Source organism: Hypanus sabinus, chromosome 7, assembly GCF_030144855.1.
Source record: "Hypanus sabinus isolate sHypSab1 chromosome 7, sHypSab1.hap1, whole genome shotgun sequence".
NCBI lineage: Eukaryota > Metazoa > Chordata > Chondrichthyes > Myliobatiformes > Dasyatidae > Hypanus > Hypanus sabinus.
In genome coordinates this window covers 101,205,900-101,230,133 of record NC_082712.1, presented here as the reverse complement: position 1 = coordinate 101,230,133, position 24,234 = coordinate 101,205,900, and the positions used below count along the sequence as shown (strand labels likewise).

At 43.0% G+C, this 24,234-nt stretch overlaps 1 protein-coding gene across 1 annotated transcript in view; it reads right to left on the bottom strand.

Annotated features, from left to right (window-relative positions):
- dnah2 (dynein, axonemal, heavy chain 2) overlaps positions 1–24,234 on the bottom strand; it is a 462,789-nt gene that overhangs the window by 259,253 nt on the left and 179,302 nt on the right. Inside the window, exons 16-20 of the mRNA XM_059975314.1 lie at positions 22,837–22,993; positions 17,492–17,731; positions 5,217–5,396; positions 1,791–1,938; positions 187–379 (exon numbers count right to left, since the gene is read on the bottom strand). Of these exons, the coding sequence (XP_059831297.1) occupies positions 187–379; positions 1,791–1,938; positions 5,217–5,396; positions 17,492–17,731; positions 22,837–22,993 (918 nt within the window). The remainder of the gene's footprint in view (positions 1–186; positions 380–1,790; positions 1,939–5,216; positions 5,397–17,491; positions 17,732–22,836; positions 22,994–24,234) is intronic.

Below are 24,234 nucleotides of genomic sequence, written 5' to 3'. Positions count from 1 at the left end.
TGTTCTATTCGCTATATACAGATTCTGTCCTGTGTCTCTCCACATCTGGAGACATGTTGTGCCTAGGCTCACACGTGAAGAACTGAACTGTGGTCAGAGGATTGCAAGAACCATTGTTCTTCAGCAAGATGGTAAAGGGGCTTTGACTGGAGGGCAGAAATAACATTTAGTAGAAAATCCTCTCACCGAGCAATATCAGCATCAAAGGATGAGACGGCAGGTTTGAGGCGCTGGTAACGGCGGATGAAAGAATCTTTGTTTATCTCCCAGATCTCACGGTAGGTATCCCAGGTTTTCAAATAATTCTGAAGGTTGGAGGCATTGGTTGCCATGCCATTGCTGATCTGAGCTTGGATCTTCTTAATCTCCTCGTCATGCTCTGCAAGAACAAGATGCATTACATCAACAACAATTATTTCACACCTTTCCCATTGTGAAACCTCCTGAGATCCATTGCTGGAGTGCAAAAAAAATTAACATGCAAGGAGATGCTTGGGTGTGTGATCAGAAGGTCAATCAAGGAGAAAGAATTTACAAGGATGTTGCCAGGACTTGAGGACTGAGGTACAGGAAAAGGTTGAATAGGTTAGGACTTTATTCCCTAGGGTATAAATTAAAGAGGGGAGATTTGATAGAGGTAGACAAAGTTATGAGGGGGTAAGCAGGCTTATTCCACTGAGGTTTGGTGAAACTAGAACTAAAAGTCATGGGTTAGGGGTGAAAGGTAAAATATTTAAGAGGAATCCTCGTAACTCAGAGGGTGGTGCAAGTGTGGTAAGAGCTGCCAGCAGAAGTAGTGCATGCTGGTTCAATTTCAACATTTAAGAAACATTTGGACAGGTACATAAATGGGCGAAGTATGAAAGACCATTGTCCAGGCATGAGTCAACGGGAGTAGGCAGAATAACAGTTTGGTATGGACCAGATGGGCCAAGGGATCTATTTCTGTGCTATAATGCTCTATGACTCAAGGTGCCAAGGGGTGTGCTAAAAGACAGCAAAAAGACAGGATGGGAATTTCAGACGTAGCCGGTGATGTCCCCATTGAAGTAGAGACTCTGCAGGAAATCACAGCTGGAGGAGAAAGAAGATCCAGAGTACAAAACATACAAGAAACTTGTTCCCAATTTGTTTCTACAAATCAGAAAGGTAGTCTATACTTGTACAAACAAGCTGAATGAACTCAGCAGGTCGGGCAGCATCCATTGAAATGAAATTTAAATATACTGAATGATGTCCTCCACAGCCATCTGTTGCAATGAATTCCACAGGTTCACCAACTTCTGCCGAAAGAAGTCCCTTCTCATCTTGTTCTAAAGGAATGGTCTTGTATTCTGAGGCTTTGGTCTCTGGTTCTAGACTCCCCCACAATCGAAAACATCCTCTCCATGTCCATTCTATCTAGGCTTTCAATATTTGGTAGGTTTCAATGCTGCATTTTTCAGAACTCTGGTGAGTACAGGCCCAGGGCTATCAAACACTCCCATTACATTAACCCTTTCATTATTGGAATATTTGCGAAACCTCCTCTGGACCCTCTCCAATGCTAGCATACCTTTTCTCAATAAGGGGCCCAAAGCTGCTCACAATACTCCATATGCAGCAGTATGAGAAATAATGACACATCCTCTTGCCATATGATTTACATGTTGTGATATAATACATGACACAATGGAATCTCAGGCTATGATGTATTGTGGTGCAATATTTCATGGTGTAGCAACGAAAAGACAGATGCTATGGAGAACTCATGGTAGTGAGGAAGTAGAGGTCACGTGGCCTCTGCTTACCAATGTTTAAGATGATGGATTGCAGAGTAGATTTCCTCCGGGTCAGAAGTTCTGGTATACGCTTGAAGACACTGAGGGAGTTCTTAATCTGATTGCTAATGTGGTTGACACAATTGGCAAGTTTAGAAAGTGTAGGTGAGAACTCCACCTAAATGAATCAGAATTAGAATCAGGTTTATGATCACTGACATATGTCATGAAACTTGTTGTTTTGCAGCAAAATGCTAAATATACCAAAATTATAATAAATATATATTAAAAAGATAAATAAATAGTGTAAAAAGAGAGCAAAATTAGTGAGGTAGCCTTTATGGGGTCATTGTCCATTCAGAAATCCAATGGCAGAGAGAAAGAAGCTGCTCCTGAAATTTTGAGCGTGTCTTCAGGTTCCTGTACCTCCTCTCTGATGGTAATAATGAGAAGAGGGCATACCCTAGGTAGCAAGGGTCTTTAATAATGGATGCTGTCTTCTTGAGGTATTACCTTTTGAAGATGTCCTCAATGGTGAATTATCTAATGCTATTGATGGAGCTGGCTAAGATCAAAACTTTCTACTGCTTCGTCTAATAACAGCTCCTCCATTCCAGATGGTGATGCAACGAGTAAGAATGATCTCCATGATGTAATATCAGGGAAGATCAGAAATAGGATATGAACAAGTGTAGAATACCAGGCCACTGTCACAGGACAAGGCTTGCAAACTCTGATCATTTTCAATTCACCCCTTCGCTCCAGTGAGCACCCAGTTTGTCCAGTCCCACCTTGTAACTGAGATGCTCCCATCAACAGGCAACAACCACAGCAAATCTCTGCATGATTTCATGTCCAGTCAGCTGCTTCCAGCAGTGTAGTAACTGGAACAGCACATACATTCCAGCTGTAGCCTAGGCAATATTTTCTCAACTTGTCAGGTGACATCCCAGCTCTGACATTCTGTGCCAAATTGATGAAGGCCAGCATCCCTTGTGCCTTTGTTCCCACCCAATCCACCTGTGCTGCCACCTTCAGGGAGTTATGAATTTAGAATACAGATCACAGAAAATTAAAGCACAATACAAGCCCTTCAGCCCACAATGATGTGTCAATCTTTTAACCTGTTCTTGTATAGAGAAAGTTCTATATTGACACTGTATTGATAGAGGTGTACAAGGTGATGATGGGAAGCTGCCGAGAGGGGACTGCCAGAAGCTTTTACCCAAAGTGGAAATGGCTAATATAAGAGGGTTTAGTTTTAAGGTGATTGGAGGGAAGTTGTCATGTTGGTTGACAGGATAAGAAGACATATGGTGTTTTGGCCTTCATTAGGGATTAAGTTCAAGAGCCTTTAGGTAATACAAAATTCTAGTTATACCACACTTGGAATAACATGTACAGTTCTAGTCACCTTGGTTGCAGCAGCCTCTCTGGGTTAAACAATGGTGTAATTGTTTACCCTTGACATCTTTTTTATGATTGCAGGACACTGCTGGAAATTAAGAATTGAGTACTAGCATGTTACTTCAATAGTGGCAGATCTGGATTGTTGCATACCATGTCGTCACCTGTACGTGTTGCATATCATTGTTGGGCGAAGATGGTGAGCGGTCCAACAAACAGTACAAATGATTGCCTTGGACGTTTTTATTGTGAGCACGAGATCCTGTTGTTCATTGGTCAGTGCAGTCCGCTAGTTCAAAAAGGTGGCATCCATCAATAAGGAGCTCTGCCACCCAGGACATGCCCTGTTCTCTTGCCACCACCTGGTAGGAGGTTCATTGGTGAGACTGATGCCAGGGGAGCTGCATTACCTTGGTTGTTGCATGGACCAGGCCCCCATACCACGATATGGCCTGTCGCAGCCACCCAGAAATAAGACGCCAGAGGCGGTGCTGAATTTGATGCTGGGTTGGGGGCTAGCCCCTCCTGTTGGTACTGCCCTCCAGTGATCATTCCATGAAAGGCAAGCTGGTTTGTGTTCAAATAAATTCTTCTCGAGCTTTCAGCCAAGTACAGGTATTAACTTTAACTGACGTTTCAATAACAAACACTGCCACTGGACCAGAAATACCAAGGCATCGTCCCTGAAATCAAAAATCGGATGGCAGAGGGGAAGAAACTATTCCTGAAACATTGACTGTGTGCCTTCAGGCTCTTGTACCTCCTACCTGAAGATAGTAATGACAACAGGGCATGTCCTAAGTGATGAGGGTCCTTAATGATGGATGCTGCCTTTTTGAGGCATCGCTCCTGGATACTACAGAAACCACTGCCAATGATGAATCTGACTAAGTTTACAACTCTCTGCAGCTTATTTCAATCCTGTGCAGGAGCCCCTACACCACCACCCCCCCCCCCAATACCAGACAGTGATTCAGCCAGTTAGAATGTTCTCCATGGTATAGCAGTTTACATTATAAATACAAAGTTCAAAGCAACGTTTATTATCAGAGTACATACATGTTACCACATACAACACCAAGATTCTTTTTCTATGGGCATACTCAGCAAATGTATAGAAGAGTAACTGTAAACAGGATCAGTGGACAACAAACAGTGCAAAGGTAAATATCAATAAATAACAATAAATAACAAGCACAAAATAACAAGATAAAGGGTCCTTAAAATGAGACCATCAGTTGTGGGAACACCAGAAATAGAATGAGTGTACTTTTGTTCAAGAGCCTGATGGTTGAGGGGTAGTAAATGTTCTTGAACTTGGTGGTGTGAGTCGTGAGGCACCTGTACCTTCTACCTGATGGCAATTGCGAGAAAAGAGCATGACCTGGGTGGTGAGTGACTTTGATGAAGAATTTTGCTTTTCATATAAATGTGCTCAATGGTTGGGAGGGTTTTACCTGTGATGTACTGGGCAAAGTCAATGATCTTTTGTAGGATTTTCCACTCAAAGGCATTGGAGCTCCCATACCAGCCCATGAGCTGATATTTATGTATATATGCACCTTTTATTCTATATGTGCTTAAACCTCTGACTTTATATTTACATAATTCTTTATTCTTCATAACTATTGAATGTTAAACACAATATATTTTGCAGATGCTGGAAATCTTGAGCAGCACACACAGATGCTGGAGGAACTCAGCAGGTCAGGCAGGCTCTATGGAGAGTCCTGATTAACTGTTTATTCCTTTTTGAATTGTTGAATGTTGTTTCATTTTTTTGCATGTTGCATCAACACAGAAAAGCAAATTCCTACTACATGTAAATGTATAATGGTGAATAAAGATGATCCTTGATAGGAAGGGGGCACAAGACAGGGCCAGGATCTGCCCTTTGTTTCTGGATTATCACCACTAGAGGAACTGGATCCTCTCACTCTCCCTGACCAAATCCCTCCAACATCGATTCAATTTGACTCACTGTTCACTGCACAAAGAAGCTCACTCACCTCATACTCAAGTGGGCCACAGAGCTGTGAAATTGCATACCTTTCCTGGTGTGCTGTCCTGGAGAACCACAAGGACCCTGAAGAGTGCGTTGGGTGTGGATTTGGGATCACCATTGATGGCCTTGGAGAGCTCCAGCAGTGACCGCTTAATGTTCAGTCTGAAGGATTCTTCCACCAACCGATCAACCTTCTTGGCGTAATTTAACCAATAATGCTGCACCTGAGAGAGTGAAGAAACAAGATCCATGGACAAGCTCTAAGCTCATTAATTGATAACGTTTACCTTTCAATGGGCATGTGTTAGATAGAAGCAACACACAGGTCAGGCAGTACCTATGGAGGGAAATGAACAGTGCAGCACAGTGCAGGCCATTTGGCTCATGATGTTTTGCCAACCTTATAACCTACTCTATAAGGCAGGTACAATAACATTTAAAAGGCATCTTCCTACATAGATAGGAAAGGTTTAGAGGGAGATGAGCCATACACAGGTTTATAGAGCATTGATCAATAAAGGACTTTTGGTCCATGATATTGTGCCAATCTTATAACCTACTCTAAGATCAATCTAACCATTCCCTTCCTCTAGCCATTCATTTTTCTATCATCTATTTTTGGGCCAAGACCATTCATCAGGATATGTTTATGATAGACAGAAGGAAGCTGTGGGAAGGCATAAGCTAGATGGGCCAAAGGGCCTGTCTCTGTGCTGTAGTGCTCTATGATTCTAACAGTCAACAGTACTGTTCAATGTTTTAACTAACTTGGGGAATTTACATCAGTGTTTCTAAAGTTCTCTGCAGAATTCATTCTACGAAACAGCAGGAGATGGATTAGAGCCAAACACAGCCATAATGTGCCAAATGGTCTCATAACATGCCATAAACCTCTAACTCAGTAAACAGAGCAATGACCACTAGCTTTACACTGTGATATTCTTTCTTGAAAGCCCAGTCCATCATGAGATTCCACCACCAGGCTTTTCATTCCTATTATACGGTGATTGCCTGCATCCATTACTGCAGGCTCCCTGAGTAATGGGACTCACCACAACAGAACACAGTCTGGTCAGCACCCAACACACCCTCACCCAGCTTTGAGCAGAGACTTCTGGGTGTGGGATAGGCACCCAGCTCCATCCAGATCTCAACCTTCTCTGAGTGCACAGCTGTGTTGTGTCGATCTCTTGTTGCTCTCCAAACTATGGTCAGCTAAAGCAATGTAATATCAGGGAGCATTTCTCCTCTGTTCCAGAAGTCAGCTGCTTCTAAGTCGCACAGACTGCATCATTTTAAAATTAATAGTGTATATAAACATTCATAGCAAAATTACTTACAAGAGTAAATACTGCAGTGCAATGTCTTTTCATTCTTACATTCATAAACAAGACTTTGAGAAGTTCTATTACACTCCTTAAAACCAATAAGACTGCTACCAAACATGTGGCCCTCTGGGGTGGTACACTACTACAATAATTCCTCACCTAATCCCGTCCCTTAATCTCCAGAAGCAGAAGAACTTTACACTGTGGTCCTGCCCCACCGAACCATTGCTGTCTGCACCAGGCTTCAGTGCATCTCACACCAGGTCCTCCTGCAGCCTAGAATGTGTTAGTTACTGACATCTTGATGCACTGGCAGACCAACAGGTTTGGTGCAGCCCAAGCAACGTCCTTCACCAAGCTGTTGATCTTCTAGCAGCACTTGATCTCTATGTGTACCCCGGAGACAGCCCATAACTCAGAGAGTCCTCTGTCAAGCAGCTGCTCTGGATGCAGTGGCATATCTAAGGTATGGCATGTATGGCACATGCCCTGGGCGCCACTTGAAGGGGGGGGGGTGCCACTGAGCAATTTCTATTAAAGTCAGACAAGCCATCCTCGGATACTAAAAAAAGAATTTTCTTCAGATGTATGATCTGTCTTTGATTATTATGGGTGAGCAGCACTAGGATGGCCTTATTTCAGAGCATTGTGTACGAAGACCATGAAACTTTTCTTCACAAAGAAGAAGGAAAGTGGACCTGAAGGACGGAAGAGACAAAAGTTGGAGGTGGAGGAAGCCAAGAAGTCGAGCAAGTTCTTCATGCCCTTCTTTGAAAAGCCTGGAACAAGTAGTTCGACAGGTTCCATGGAGTGGTCTGCACCTGCTACAAGTTTGTTAAAATCCAGAGGTGGATCAGGTACAAATGTGTCACAAGCCGAGGAGGAAGTCAAGTCAGATAAGTCTGAGTATGACAAGATTAAGAGTGAGACTGCCACAGAGTATGTGGGCATGACAAGAGGGGAAGATGATGGTGGTGGTGGTGGTGGTGATGTTGAGTTTATTGACGAGATTTTACCTGACGAGATTGAACCTGACGACACTGAACCTAGTGAACTGGATGGTGTCAAAGAGCCTCGAACTGTCATACCAGAAGTGATTGAACAGCATGACATTGGGCTTCTGAAGTTCAACAAGGATACTGGAAAAGCAATTCCGCCTGACATGTTGAGAACAGAAATAATAAAGCTGGGTTTGAAGTATTTCCAGAACAGTGAGGGGCCTTTTCTACCAACAAATAACTGCTTAATGAACAAAACTTGGTTAAAGAGGAAATTGGGAAATGGTCGTGGTGAGGAAGTGACTCCCTCATGGCTGGTCTAATCCCCTTCTAAAAAGTCTGCATTTTGTATCTGTTGTCTTCTCTGTTCCCGGTCAGACTATCAATCCTCATTGGAGCAGGAAAGCGGATTCAGCCAGTGGAAAGCACCTGATAGGATAAGTGTTCATGAAAATGCCAAGAATCATCAGGAATGCTTCACACATTAGAAAGAAAAGGAAAGAAATTTAGCCGGAAATAGAGGAGTTACTGATGTGGTATTTCAGTCACAGATTGAGAAGGAAAAGCAGAAGTGGCATGATATCTTGACAAGAATTCTTCACTGCATAAAATTCCTTGCAACTCAGAACCTGGCTTTGCAAGGACACAGGGAGTCACTTCAGCTAGACGATGACTCCAATGTGGGAAATTTTCTTGGCTTACTGAAACTACTGGCCATCTTTGACCCGATCATAAAAGAACACCTCACTCATTTGGAAAGTCATCCTTTCCAAATATATTTCCAAAGATAAGATCCACATTTTATCTTTCACCAGGTATCCAGAACAAATTCATCCACTGTTCACCAGAGTTTACTGGGAAGCATTCATAAAGCCAAATACTATGGTCTCATGTTCAACTCGACTCCTGATCAGGCACACCGTGAACAGATGTCAGAAGTAATGAGGTATGTGGAAGTTGATGTTGAGAGGAAAACAGTCCGTGTTAGAGAGTCCTTCCTTGGTTTTATCCAGATAAGCCAGAAGGATGCTGCGAGCTTGGTTGAAGACATCTTGAAACAACTAGAGAAGGACGAAATGGAGCTACAAGATTGTCGGTCATAGTGCTATGACAACGCTGCTGAGATGGCTGGACACAGAAAAGGTGTTCATCAAAGAATAAGTGAGAAAAACAACCAGACAGTGTTTGTGAATTGCGACAATCACTCACTCAACTTGGTGGGTGTAAATGCAGTCAAGCAGGATACAATGATGGCCACATTTTTTGGAACCACCAAAGCACTCTGTGTTTTTCTCTCGTTCGACACAGTGCAGGGAAAAGCTCAAAAACACCGTGCCTGTGGTTGTTAAGTTGGAGTCCGAAACCACGTGGAGTGCAAGGACAGACAACAGAAAATAGACAGAGGTGCAGGAGTAGGCCATTTGGCCCTTCTAGCCAGCACCGCCATTCATTGTGATCATGGCTGATCATACATAATCAGTACCCTGTTCCTGCCCTCTTCCCATATCCCTTGACCCTGCTATCTATAAGAGCTCTATCTAACTCTCTCTTGAATGCATCCAGAGACTTAGCCTCCACTGCCTTCTAGGGCAGAGCATTCCACATATCCACCGCTCTCTGGGTGAAAAAGTTTTTCCTCATCTCTCTTCTAAATGGCCTACCCCTTATTCTTAAACTGTGGCCTCTAGTTCTGGACTCACCCATCAGCAGGAACATGCTTCCTGTCTCCAGTGTGTCCAATCCCTTAATAATCTTATATGTTTCAATCAGATCCCCTCTCATCCTTCTAAATTCTAGTGTATACAAGCCCACTCGCTCCAATCTTTCAACATATGACAGTCCCACCATTCCGGGAATTAACCTTGTGAACCTACGCTGCAATCCCTCAATAGCAAGAATGTCCTTCCTCAAATTTGGAGACCAAAACTGCACACAATACTCCAGGTGGGGTCTCACCAGGACCCTGTACAGCTGCAGAAGGACCTCTTTACTCCTATACTCAATTCCTCTTGTTATAAAAGCCAGCATGCCATTAGCTTTCTTCACTGCCTGCTGTACCTGCATGCTTGCTTTCATTGACTGATGTACAAGAACACCTAGATCTCATTGTACTTCCCCTTTTCCTAACTTGACTCCATTTAGATAGTAATCTGCCTTCCTGTTCTTGCCACCAAAGTGGATAACCTCACATTTATCCACATTAAACTGCATCTGCCATACATTTGCCCACTCACCCAACCTGTCCAAGTCACCCTGCATTCTCATAACATCCTCCTGACATTTCACACTGCCACCCAGCTTTGTGTCATCAGCAAATTTGCTAATATTACTTTTAATCCCTTCATCTAAATCATTAATGTATATTGTAAACAGCTGCGGTCCCAGCACCGAACCTTGCGGTACCCCACTGGTCATAGCCTGCCATTCCGAAAGGGACCTGTTAATCACTACTCTTTGTTTCCTGTCACCCAGCCAATTTTCAATCCATGTCAGTACTCTGCCCCCAATACCATGTGCCCTAATTTTGCCCACTAATCTCCTATGTGGAACTTTATCAAAAGCTTTCTGGAAGTCCAGGTACACTACATCTACTGGCTCTCCCTTGTCCATTTTCATAGTTACATCCTCAAAAAACTCCAGAAGATTAGTCAAACATGATTTTCCCTTCATAAATCCATGCTGACTCGGACTGATCCTTCTACTGCTATCCAAATGTGTCGTAATTTCCTCTTTTATAATTGACTCCAGCATCTTTCCCACCACTGACGTCAGGCTAACCGGTCTATAATTCCCTGTTTTCTCTCTCCCTCCTTTCTTGAAAAGTGGGACAACATTAGCCACCCTCCAATCAGCAGGAACTGTTCCTGAACCTATAGAACATTGGAAAATGATTACCAATGCGTCCACGATTTCGAGAGCCACCTCTTTAAGTACCCTGGGATGCAGACCATCAGGTCCTGGGGACTTAACAGCCTTCAGACTCAACAGTCTATCCAACACCGTTTCTTGCCTAATATAAATTTCCTTCAGTTCATCCTTTACCCTAGTTCCTTTGGCCACTATTACATCTGGGATATTGTTTGTGTCTTCCATAGTGAAGACAGATCCGAAGTACCTGTTCAACTTATCTGCCATTTCCTTGTTCCCCATAATAAATTCACCCGTTTCTGTCTTCAATGGCCCAATTTTGGTCTTAACTATTTTTTTGCTATTCACATACCTAAAGAAGCTTTTACTATCCTCCTTTATATTCTTGGCTAGTTTACCTTCGTACCTCATTTTTTCTTGGCGTATTGCCTTTTTTGTTATCTTCTGTTGCCCTTTGAAAGCTTCCCAGTCCTTCAGTTTCCCGCTCATCTTTGCTACGTTATACTTCTCTTTTATTTTTATAGTGCCCTTTACTTCCCTCATCAGCCGCGGCCACCCCTTACTCCCCTTAGGATCTTTCTTGCTCTTTGGAATGAACCGATCCTGCACCTTCTGCATTATTCCCAGAAATACCTGCCATTTTTGTTCCACTGTCTTCCCTGCTAGGGTATTGTTCCATTGAACTTTGGCCAGCTCCTCCCTCATAGCTCCATAGTTCCCTTTGTTCAACTGTAATACTGACACATCCGATTTTCCCTTCTTAAATTGTAGGTTAAAACATATCATATTATGGTCACTACCTCCTAATGGTTCCTTTACCTCGAGGTCCCTGATCAAATCCAGTTCATTGCACAACACTAAATCTAGAATTGCCTTCTCCCTGGTAGGCTCCAGTACAAGCTGTTCTAAGAATCCATCTCGGAGACACTCCACAAACTCCCTTTCTTAGGGTCCAGAACCATTCTGATTCTCCCAGTCTACCTGCATGTTGAAATCCCCCATGACAATTGTATCTTTACCTTTGCAACATGCCAATTTTAACTCTTCATTCAACTTACACCCTACATCCAGACTGCTGTTTGGGGGCCTGTAGATAACTCCCATTGGGGTCTTTCTACCCTTAGAGTTCCTCAGTTCTATCCATACTGACTCTCCATCCCCAGATTCTATGTCCCCCCTCACAAGGGACTGAATATCATTCCTCACCAACAGAGCCACCCCACCACCTTTGCCAGTCAGTCTGTCCTTTTGATAAGATGTATATCCTTGAATATTCATTTCCCAGGCCCTGTCTACTTGAAGCCATGTCTCAGTTATTCCCACAACATCGTACTTGCCAATTTCCAACTGAGCCTCAAGCTCATCTACTTTATTCCTTATACTTTGTGCATTCGTGCAGTGAAGCCCGTCAACAAGTGATGCACGGCAGCTGTATAACTGCATATTGAGTTACGATATTCTGATTTTGCTAGGCTTTTGGAACAAAGTACTCATTCACATTGACCACATTCAAAAGAGGCTGCAGGATCCTAGCATGAACTTCCACGATGCTGTCCTGGATTTGAAAGCCCTCCAAGACAATTTTTATGATGAAAGAGAAGCGTTGATCAGCGAGTCACTTGAAGAAGGAGTCAGTCTTTGTCAAGAATGGAATATCGAAGTTGAAAGACGTCAGACAAAAGAAACAAATGGCTGATGAAAACTCGAGAGACACTGGGTTAACAGCTAAGGAGAAAATGGAAAGTCATGAAGGGAACACTCGACCGTCTTCACAGAGAAATGGACAAGAGGTTTGCTTGTTTGCACGACAATGACGCCAAGTTTGGGTTCCTTCTCGGTGTCGAGGGACTGTATAACAGCGCTGACAGTAACAACCTAAAGAAGTGCGGAAATTTGGGCAAATTGTACAGCTCTGACGTTGATGGACAGCAGCTATATGAAGAAATTTTGGATTGCAGAATGTTGCTATCAAGGCAGGTCAACATGAAAATATCAAGACCTGAACAGCTTCTTGAATATGTTGTTCAATATGGAGATAACAGCGTCCTCCCCAATCTTCGCATTGCTATTCCGATAATGCTAAACATCAGTTTCCATCGCCAGCTATAAGAGATCATTCAGCAAGATAAAACTAATACTTTCATATTTGAGAGCCTCCATGGGTCAAGGCAGACTCTGTGATCTTGCTCTGCTGAGTGTAGAAAGAGAAGAAACTGGAAAAACTGACTTTGATCACATCATAGACCAATTTGCATCAGTGAAAGCAAGGAAGGTGCAGTTATAATTTTCATGTAGTGCCATAATTTGTTAATTAAAAGATTAACAAGGTTGTCTTGCATTTTTGAGCTGATATTATGGTAAAGTTATCTAAAAGATGGGTGTCAGATGTTTGGACAGGGGTGCAGTTTCAGTGCTTGCCATAGGTGCTATTTTCCGAAGACACGCCCGTCAGGATGAACCATGACACAGAAAAATGCATTATTTGCACAAACAACCAGCACAATCTAAACATGTGCCGAGGACAGCCACAAGTGTCACCAACATAGCATGCCCACAATACTCAGCAGAACAACACAGAACACAAGAAGCAACAAAACAACAGCAGCAAATCAAGCCCCATTCCTCCTTCCCACCCACACACAGGCAGATTTCCAAAGCCAGGACAGGCCTCCAACAGTCTCATAGAAAACCTACAGCACAATACAGGCCCTTCGGCCCACAAAGTTACGCCGAACATGTCCCTACCTTAGAAATTACTAAGTTTACCTATAGCCTTTTATTTTACTAAGCTCCGTGTACCTATCCAAATGTCTCTTAAAAGACCCTATCGTATCCACCTCCACCACTGTTGCCAGCAGCCCTTTCCACGCACTCACCATTCTCCGAGTAAAAAAACTTACCGCTGACATCTCCTCTGTAACCATTCCCCAGCATTTTAAGCCTGTGTCCTCTTGTGGCAACCATTTCAGCCTTGGGAAAAAGCCTCTGACTATCCACATGATCAATGCCTCTCATCATCTTATATATCTCTGTCAGGTCACCTCTCATCCTCCATCGCTCCAAGGAGAAAAGGCCGAGTTCACTCAACCTATTCTCATAAGGCATGCTCCCCAATCCAGGCAACATCCTTGTAAATCTCCTCTGCACCCTTTCTATGGCTTCCACATCCTTCCTGTAGTGAGGCAACCAGAACTGAGCACAGGACTCCAAGTGGGTCTGACCAGGGTCCTATATAGCTGCAACATTACCTTTCGGCTCCTAAATTCAGTTCCATGATTGATGAAGGTCAATACACCATATGTCTCCTTAACCACAGAGTCAACCTGTGCAGTTGCTTTGAGTGTCCTCGGTCTATAACTTCCTAGTGAACATCAGACTTGCAGACCCATGGTTTTGATTCACTTGTCATCATTGCTATCAATATGAATAATAGAAAAATGGAGGGTAACGTAGGGTTAGACTGATCTTGGAGTAGGCCAGAGGATTGGTGCATCGTGGGCCAAAGGGCCTGCACCATATAATGTTCTATGCTCTAAACCTTTACTGAACCATGCTACAAACAATTTCCATTTTGTGGAGACCAGGATACTCACAATGTTCCAGCCACAGCAGACAAACCCTTTGATCCTGTTCTAGGAATGATATGTAGTGTATGGTTTATATCTGTCATAGTCATAAACCAGCTGACCCTGCCTTCCACCACCATATGGCCTTGCTCTTTTTCCTCGCTCTCTTCCGCTTTAAATTATGTGGTCATAAAGCTCACTGAACTGCTGCGCACTGGTTCCCCAGAAATACACAGTGCTCTCCTGTAATGGACACAGCACTTCCCTGATTTCCCTCATGACCCTATAGGTCAGCTTTGGGAATGGCAGGTTGTCTGAAATACTTTAGGAATGGAAGTGAAGATGGCACCAAACAGTGGACTCTGTTGAGTTGTTTTTTTTAGGTTTGTAGGGATGGCTTTGAGGACAAAGGGGTTTTGCAACTCTGATGTGGAGGAATTGGAGATCAAGCCAGAGTCAAAGCCTCCACCTTGTGCTTGAAAACCAGCAACATAATCCTGGGACACCTCAAAATACATTTATTATCAATTTATGTGTAGATTATACAACCTTGAGATCCATCGATGAAGGCTCTCAGTCATTCAGGTCATTGTATATCAGGCAGTAGTAAATCAAGGCGACTGGACTTGCTGTGTTGTCGAGAAGATGTTTCGCCACTCATCCTAGAGGCTTCTTCAGTTCTGATCCATGGTGGGTAATTTTCCAGCTTATAAACTCTGTGCGTTGTTTAAAGGTATAGCAATCATATAAGGGTCATTAAGAGTCTTAAAGGTAATGAGAGGGTCATTCATCTCATTTTTGGATGAATGAAGGTGTGAACTACTGTGGAAACGGCGGAGCAGGGATGTTAGGATGTTAGTAGCTACAAACATACTTAGACAGAAACTCATCCACCCCGAGGATCCTACACCCAAATCTAAACAGAGCAATATTTTATATGTTATCCAATGTAATGAGTACTGCACAGATCTGTGTATCAGTGTGACAAAACAGCCACTTCACAAATAGATGGCCGTCAGGTCAAGACTTAGCTTTATACTTACACCTAAAGGATAAGAAACACCACTGTGATGATAACAATGTGCACGTTTTGGACAGGGAGGACAGGTAGCTTAAAAGAGGGGTTAAAGAAGCAATCTTTGTCAAACTGGAAAATCCATCTCTGAAGAGAGGGGGTGGGGTACAGCACCACCTATCAGCTATTTTCCCTTAATGTCACATAAACAATGGAGCTGGTTGTAGATTACAGGAGGAATGGAGACGGGCTAACCCCTATTGACATCAATGGACCTGGGGTGAGAGGGTAAACAACTTTAAGTTCCTTGGCATCCACATCACCGAGAACCTCACATGGTCTGTACACATCAGCCGTGCGGTGAAAAATGCACAACAGCGCCTCTTTCACCTCAAATGGTTGAGGAAGTTTGGTTTGGGCCCCCAGATCTGAGAACTTTCTACAGGGACACAACTGAAAGCATCCTGACTGGCTACATCACTGCCTAGTATGGGAACTGTACCTCCCTTAATCACAGGATTCTGCAGAGAGTGGTGTGGACAGCCCAGCACATCTGTAATTATGAACTTACTATGATCCAGGGCACTTACAAAGACAGATGTGTAAAAAGGGCCCAAAGGATCATTGGGGACCTGAGTCATCTCAACCACAATCTATTCCAGCTGCTACTATCCAGGAAATGGTACCTCAGCATAAAAACCAGGATCAACAGGCAGTTTCTTCCACCAGGCCATCAGACTGATTAACTCACATTGATTTGAGTGTATTTCTATGTTACATTGGCACTTCTATTTATCATAAACTATTCTAAATTACTATGATTGCACTTTGCACATTTAGATGGAGATGTACTGTAAAGATTTTTACTCCTTGTGTATGTGAAGGATGTAAGAAATAGAATCAATTCAATTCAATACTTACGATGCAGTCTTAACGTCTCTATCCCAGTGTCTCCACAACAGTTCACACTGTCATTCATGCAAAGATAAGACAAATGAACCTCTCTACGACTCGTAACAACCCTCATATAATTGCTATACCTTTAAACAACTCACAGAATTTATAAGCTGGAATATTACCCACCATGGATCAGAACGGAAGAAGCCTCGCAGATGAATGGCAAAAAGTTATCCAGACAACACAGCAAATCCAGTTGCCTTGATTTACTATTGCTTGAAAAACCTTGAGATCCATCTCCTTAAATGCAGCACAAAACAAGAAACCCAAAAGAACCCATTTAAAAAAAAGTCCAACAAACACTCAATGCACAGAGAAAGAGAAAACACAAAGTGTACAAACAATAAAAGCAACAGCATTCCGAAAGCAGTTGATGTCAGGTGGGTAGACCAGTGTGGGTGAGTGCTGGGGTACCCTGTTCCCAAGTGTGTCAGTGGCTTCCAGATTTGGAGTTCCATGCAGGCAGGGGACATGAGGTCCACTGTTCCCATGGGTATGCAAATTGGTGAGACTGCAGTTTGAGGGCTAGTGCTGGGTTCCTATGATTGGAAAGTCCAGAGATTGAGGCCCAGTGTTTGGTAACTGGCAGGTCCAGTTGTTGAGGCCAATGATCGAGGCCCGAGAGATAATCAGGAATTCTGGAAGTGGATGCAAGATGGCCAGAGCCCTGATTGTGCAAATTGTGCAAAAAACCCTGTGTTTGGAGGACTGAGAGTTTGGGTGGGAGGGAGGAACAGAGCTTGTATTGCCTTTAATGCTTTGTTGCTTGTTGTGTCATATATTGTGTGCCAAACTTGGTGGGCATGCTATATTGGCATTGGTATACGTGGTGATACTTCCAGGCTTCCCCAACAGGCTCTCGAGTGTGTTGTTTGTAAATACAAACAATGCACTCCACTCTATGTTTTGATGCACACGTGATAAATAAATCTGAATCTTGTCTACTCCGGAGGTTGTGTCATGTGTCCTCTAAACTTTCCTTTTCCTCATCTCCCTGATCATGATGAGCTAACAATACCAAGTTGGATTGGATTGTTCTCCGGTTGGGAGGGATTATTCTCAAATTGGGCGGGATTATTCCCAAATTGGACAGGATTGTTCACAGGTCCTGCAGGATTGTCTATTGCTATAATTTATAGCAGCATGGGATCGTAACTGTTAGGGCAACTGTTTTATAGAACCAGCGATCACCAGTTGGGATTCAATTCCCACCATTGCCTAAAGGATTTTGTACATTCGTCCCATGACCACCAGCGTTTCTTCCAGGCGTTCCAGTTTCCTCCCATATTCAAAAAATATGCAGGCTAGTAAGTTGTGGGCATGCTATGATGGTGCCAGAAGTGTGGCAACAATTGTAGGCTGCCCACCATAATCCTCCCTGATTTGATATGATGCAAACAACACATTTCACTCTATGTTTTGTTATATATGTGACAAATAAAACTAATCTTAAAATCTCTTCATCTTTATAACAGTGGCTAGAAGCCATCTCCCCCCTCCCCCCACCCCCCATGGCTTTGGAATCTCAGGACAGCAGGGAGCTTATGCTGAGGAAAAGAGTCTGGGGAATGAGTTAAAGAAACTCACCTCATATCCATCATTCTTGAAGACAAGGTACGTTTGTCGCATGATAGCTACAATCTCGCTGTGTATGTTTAGGAGCTTGGACTGGACATGCTCCTGGTGGGCATGCTGTGCTTCTTGGAAGTCCCTGTCGCTGTATGTGCGCTTGCTGTCAATGTGCACCAGCAGCAAGTCACTCATTTGGTAGGCGTACTTTTGGATCTGCAGACTCGCGGCCTTGTACTCATCAAACGTCAGCTGCAGCTGCTCAGGAGCAAGGGAACATTCAGGGTTCTTTAACATCAGCAAGCACATATCACTGCTTTCCCTGACTGAGGACAATAGAGTGGGAGTTGCAACAAGGCAAGGTTTTAGTTAATGGCCAGGTACAGACATAAACAATAAGATCGAAAATCTTATTTTTAATAAGAACATTTACAAAGACGATACCAGGACGTGAGAACCTGAGTTTTAGTAAAAAGTTTAATAGATTAGGATTTTATTACCTGAAGCATTGGAGAATGGAGTGAAATTTGATAGAGGTATATAAATTATGAAGGTAACTCCAAATAGGCTTTTCTACTGAGGTTGGGCGAGACTAGAACTAGAAGACATATCATCATCATTATGTGCTGTGTCATATGACATTGGCGATCATGGTCTTTCCATAACCATGATTGTTCTTGTCAAATTTTTCTATAGAAATGGTTTGCCATTGCTTTCTTTGGGGCAACATCTTTCCAAAACAGGTGACCCCAGCTGTTATCATTACCCTTCAGAGATTGTGTGCCTGGCGTCAGTGATCTTATAACCAGGACTTGTGATATACATCACCTGTTCAAACGACCATCCACCACCTGTCCCATGGCTTCAACTGACCCTGAGCAGGGGGATAAGTAGGTGCTACATCTTGTCTAAGAATGACCTGCAGTCTAATGGAGGGAAGGAGCACTTTCACCCTCCTTTGGTAGAGACAATCTCTACTCCACCATCCTTAAAGTCTTATATTAAGGGTGAAAAGTAAAATATTTAAGAGGAAACTTTTCTCAGAGGGGGCCTGAATTACAAGGAGAAGTTGTCTAGATTAGGATTTTATTCCCTGGGACATAGGAAATTGAGGGATAGAGGGAGATAGACAGGGTGAAAGCACACAGTCCTTCCCAGGGAGAGGGAGCTTAAAAGCATGGCGGAATACATTTAAGATTAGAGGCAAAAGATTTAAAGGGGACTTAGGGGGAGCTTCTTCGTGCAAAGAATTGTGCATATTTGGCATGAACTACCAGAAACAGGAGTGGAGGTGGGCACATCAGCAACAGAAGAGTCTGAATCAGAATCAGGTTTAATATCACTGTCATATGTCATGAAAGTTGTTGCTTTGTGGCAGTACATTGCAATACATAATTTTAAGAATCTATCAATTACAATAAATATATACATTGCATCTAATATATTAAACTAAATAAGAAGTTAAAACAGAAGGAAAGAAAATAGTGAGGTAGTATTTATAGATTCATTGCCCATTCAGAAATCTGATGGTGGAGGGGTAGAAGCTGTTCCTGAAATGTTGAGTGCATGTCTTCAGGCTCCTATACCTTCTCCTTGACGGTAAACATGTTCTGCCATAGATAGGAGCAGTTTAGAGAGCTGTGGACTAGCTAGGTAACACAGTCGGCAAGGACAAATTGTGCTGAAAGGCCTGTTTCTGTGCTGTGTGGCTTGATGACTTTAAACAGATTATCGGGTCATTATCACATTGCAGTTTCTGGGAGTTTGCCGTACACAGCAAGGTTATTGTGTGTACCATATTACAGCAGAAATATAATGTTTCCTTGGCCAAGATGCACTTCAAGGTATCCTGAGAGGATGGAGAACACAATAGAAAAGCGGCATCTTTATTTCTTTGCGGTAAACTGAGAGTAACTCATAGCTGCGGACTTCAGGAGGCCTAATAAATCACAGGACACTTTTATTACATAGAATTTCAAGGTTTTTACTAGAGATGTGGGAATCACATCCTGAAAATGGATGGAAATGGAGTCCCTCCCCACTGAAGCAGCAAATGGCTGCAATTCACATAAAACAGGACCGCTGGTTTACTGAGACAGACCCCGTTCAAAGGGATATGTTTGTTACACTCAGTGATGCATTTGCGGCAGTCTCCACAGGAACATATCACAAAAATCTTTTCATTTCTCTTGGAATGAGCAGCCTGTATTGTGTTTCACATGGTCCTTGATAGACCTAATGGTAATCTTTTTATTCACAATTCTACTCACATTCAAATTCGGGTATTAACTCAACTCTTTATGCAAGTGAAATAATAGTAATAAAAATAATAATTTATTTATAGTTTATTATTCATACAGAAGATTTAGTTCAAAGGGATAAAGTGCAAACATGAAAATAAAAGACAAAAATGTTAGTTGAAAGCAGTTTCCAAATAGGTTTTGAGCCAGCATTTAAAAGTGTCAACTGAGTCTGTATCCCTTACGGTTTTAGGCATTGAATTGCACAGTTTAGGAGTGTAGATCGGAAAAGCTGACCTGCCAGTTATCTTTTGAGGGAGATTGTTTAAATTTAAGGGACCAGCAGAAGAAGATCTGAGAGCTCGAGCAGGATTATAAAATAAAAGCAATTCTGAAATGTACTCACAAACCAATAAGAGCTTTAAAAAGCAAATAAGAGAACTTTAAAAAATAATCTTGGAAGATATAGGAAGCCAATGCAGAGAAGCTCAGATGGGAGTGATATGCTACCTCATCCTAATTTTAGTTAAGAGTCTAGCAGCAGCATTCTGATTGATGATGTGGGTGTTGCCAGCTAAGCCAGTATTTATTGCCCATCCCTAGTTGCCCTTGAGAAGGTGGTGATGAGCTGCCTTCTTGAACCGCTACAGTCTCTGAGGTGTAGGTACACCCACAGTGCTGTTAGGGAGGGAATTTTGACCCAGTGACAATGAAGGAACGGTGATATGTTCCCAAGTCAGAATGATGAGAGACTTGGAGGGGGATTTCCAAGTGGTGGTGTTCCCAGTTATCTGCTGTTCTCGTCCTGGATGGTAGTGGTCGTGGGTCTGGAAGGAGCTGCCTTAGGAACTTTGATGCGTTGTCACAGTGTATCTTATAGATAGTACACACTACTGCAACTGTTCATTGATAGTGGAGGGATTGGATGCTTGAGGAAGGGGCTGCCTTGTACTGGATGGTGTCAAGCTTCTTGCGTGTTCACTCATCCAGGCGGGTGGTGAGTATTCCATTACACTCCTGACCTGAGGCTTGTAGATGGTGGACAGGCTTTAGAGAGTCAGGAGGTGAGTTACACCCTGCAGGATCCCTAGCCTTTGACCTATAGCCACAGCGTTTATATGGCTAAACCAGTTCAGTTCCCTGTCAATAGTAACCTTCAGGATGTTGAGAGTAGGGGATTCAGTGATGGTGATGCCACTGAATATCAAGAGACCATGGTTAGAGCCTCTCTTGTTGGAGATGGTCATTGCCTGGCTCAAATGTTACTGGCCACTTGTCAGCCCAAGCCTAGATATTGTCCAGGACCTACAGCATTTGGGTATTGTTACGTACTCATGACACATGACAGTGGTGCCCTTGTCACGTGACTGGGGTTGAAGCTATACTGGACTTGAGGTAATGGTCTTGTGATGGTGGAGTGACGTCATTTTCCCGCCAGTAGAGATCATGTGACAGGTTGTTTTTTTTTTTACAGGTTATAAAAGGAAGACCCCACCCTGTGAGGAGGGGCAGTTCGTGGCTGGATTTGCCAAGTTGACTTCATGCCACTGCGTGATTTATGTGATGACGCAGATTAGTTGAAAGATGAAGCTTTATCTAATGCCTAAAGTTTAAAAGGTCATTGCCAGCAGGTTCTTTACGATTCTGCTAGTTCGAGAAATTAGTGGAGAGTGAAGATCAAAGTTCGGAAGTTAAAGATCGAGGAGAATCGCTTTCTACGGTGAAATGGGTTTCGACCTTTGTTTGATCCTTATTTGGAAGGATTTCGTTGACTATCTTCGCGTTAATCCCTGGGTTTACCAGAAAGGATTGAAGATAGTGAGGAAGGAAAGGTCAGTGCCTTTAAGCCGTTCCGTTTCGTAAATTCTTCATGGGAAGTTCGACGTCGGGGATCAAAGCAAAGCGACGTGAAAGAGAATTTAAATCGTCTTATAAAGTCTCTCCTTTTTTAAATGGACTGTGAGCATATCGAACTTTTGGCAGTACCACTTTAAAGAACTGTTTTTGCAATATCACTTTAAGAACTGTTTGAGCTGCCACACAGCAACTGTTTCCGGTTACGTTAGTGTTTGTTTACTTTTGGGGGGGTTGTTTTCTGTGTTTAATAAACGCGTTGTTTGTTATAAAAAACCCTTGCCGAACTCATATATTTATTGTTGCCTGAATATGTAACAGTATGAACTGCTTCACTGTCTGAGAAGTCACAAATAATGCAGAACACTGTGCAGTCATCTGCAAACATCTTCATTTCTGATCTTATGATGGAAGGAAGGTCGTTGATGAAGCAGCTGAAGACAGTTGGTCCTCGGACATTTCCCTGAGGAACTCCTGCAGTGATGTCCTGAGGATGAGATGACTGACCTTCAACCACCACAACCATCTTTCTTTGTGTCAGACATGATTCCAACCAGTGGAGGATTTTCCCCAATTCCCAGTGACTCCAGCTTAGCTAGGGCACCTTGACGCCACACTCAATCAAATGCTGCCTTTGGAAAGCCAGTAACAAGTATATTGCAGTAATGTCAGGAGGCCAGGCAGCATCTCTCAGCCCAAAGTGTTGACCGTTTACTGCTTTCCATAGATGCTACCTGGCCTACTGAGTTCCTCCAGCATTTTGTGTGTGTTGCTTGGATTTCCAGCATCTGCAGATTTTCAGTAGGTTTTACTGCAGGTTTGCAGTAATCTTGTCTATTCACTATAAAGGCATGAATTATTTTTTCAGAATCATTACATGACAGGAACAGGCATAGCTTTGCAATATTTCTTAAGTGTAGAAATGCTGCTCTGGTCACTTCCTTTCTGTGGGATTTAAAATTCAAATCTGAATCAAGGATAAGACCCAGGCTTCTTACTTCTGATTTTACAATATCTGTGCTTTATTACAGAATCTACTCCACCTCGGCACTCTCTTCACCAACCCACCCTCCTATCAGGCAAAATCATGACAGCACATACCACTAAGCCTAAGGATAGCTTCTATCCTGCTGTTGTTAGACTAATGAAAGGTTTCTTAGTATATGATGGACTCTTGACCTCAAAATTACCTCTGTTGGACAATACAGGCTGCAGAGAGTGAAAACGGAGCTGATAATAGAAGCATCCCACCCCAAACAAGATACACACCTGTCTGGCCTGCAGCCTGCACTCATCAATGAAGTAACTCGACAGGATTCTGGATGACCACTTAAGCTTGGTCAACCCTGGGGAAATTTTCATGTCCAGGAATTTGATTCTGTCTTTGAAGAGATTCCTTTGCTCCTTTGTCAACTCATCCAGGATGCTGAAAAAAAAATACAATTCTAATTTGGACTTCTTTCTTGTACCTGTACAATCTCTCCTCCTCATAGAGCCTTTAGATCTTGGCCCTGGACTCAGGAGTGTCTTTGGCCTGAAACCCTAACCCTGCTTTTCTTTCCACAGATCTCTTGTCACTGTGGAATTCATGAAGTTTGCTGTATACAATTTGACATTTAAATTTAAAGTTGTGGTTAAGCTTCAGATGGTGAACTTGGGGTAGTATTAAGGTGTCTGCCAGTCTTGCCTAGGGACATCAAGGATGAACACTTCCTACAAGAGTCACTAGATACTGCTGGGAAGCAGAGAAAAGTGTAGCCCTGATAGAGCAGGGTGGGAATTGAACCTTGAGCAATCAGACACCTAACTTGCAAATTGGGTGGTGGGGTGGAGATACAGGCTGTTTCTACCAAAGTTTTAAGGAACTTCTCTCCACTAGCCTGCAGGTCACACTCGGGCAAGGTGTAGCACCTTTTTAGCCTCTGCCCCCAATCAGGGTCACTTGAAGCCATGGGAGCAGGTGGCTTCCTGCTCTTGAAGTTCACAAGCAGCTATTTTTGATATCTCCAGGAGCAGCTTGGAAGATATGCGGTTTAGGGTGCAGCCTTGTGGACTCAATTCCAAGCCAGGTTCATCAACTGAAGGAGATCGGAACATTGACAGAGCTGTCAGAGGCCTCTGCACTCAGTCTACCGCACTCTCTCTATCTCTCTCGATGTTGAGTTTGCTGTCAATTCTCAAGTCAGGGAACTCGAAATTACAAACAATGCTGTAAGATCAAAACAGAGAGCTGTTGGTCTCCCCTCTTGCTGTGGCAGGAGTGATCCTTCTCTCCCCCTTGTTAGCCAGAGAGAGAGAGAGAGAGTCTGTGGTATGTTGAACCATTGGGTGAACAGGAGTTTCCATCATGGTCTCTTTGGTACTTTTGCTATTGTTCACATAGTAGGTGATAGGGAGGCTGTTGAGGGAGGGGAGGGACAAAGAAAGAGTTGATGCTTTGCTGCTGCTTGTGCATGGAAGGGGAGGTGCAGCTTGGGGTTCTAATGCTTTTCCAGTCACTCATTATTTGGTGTTTTTCCTGTTTTGTCAATGTCTGGAAAGAGTAAGAATTTCAGGTTGCATACTGCATACATTCTCTGATATTAATTGGATACATTGAACCATTGACAATCAGTTTTCCTCCCTGCTCTCTCCCCATGCCTCAGATTGTTACATATTATTTTATTT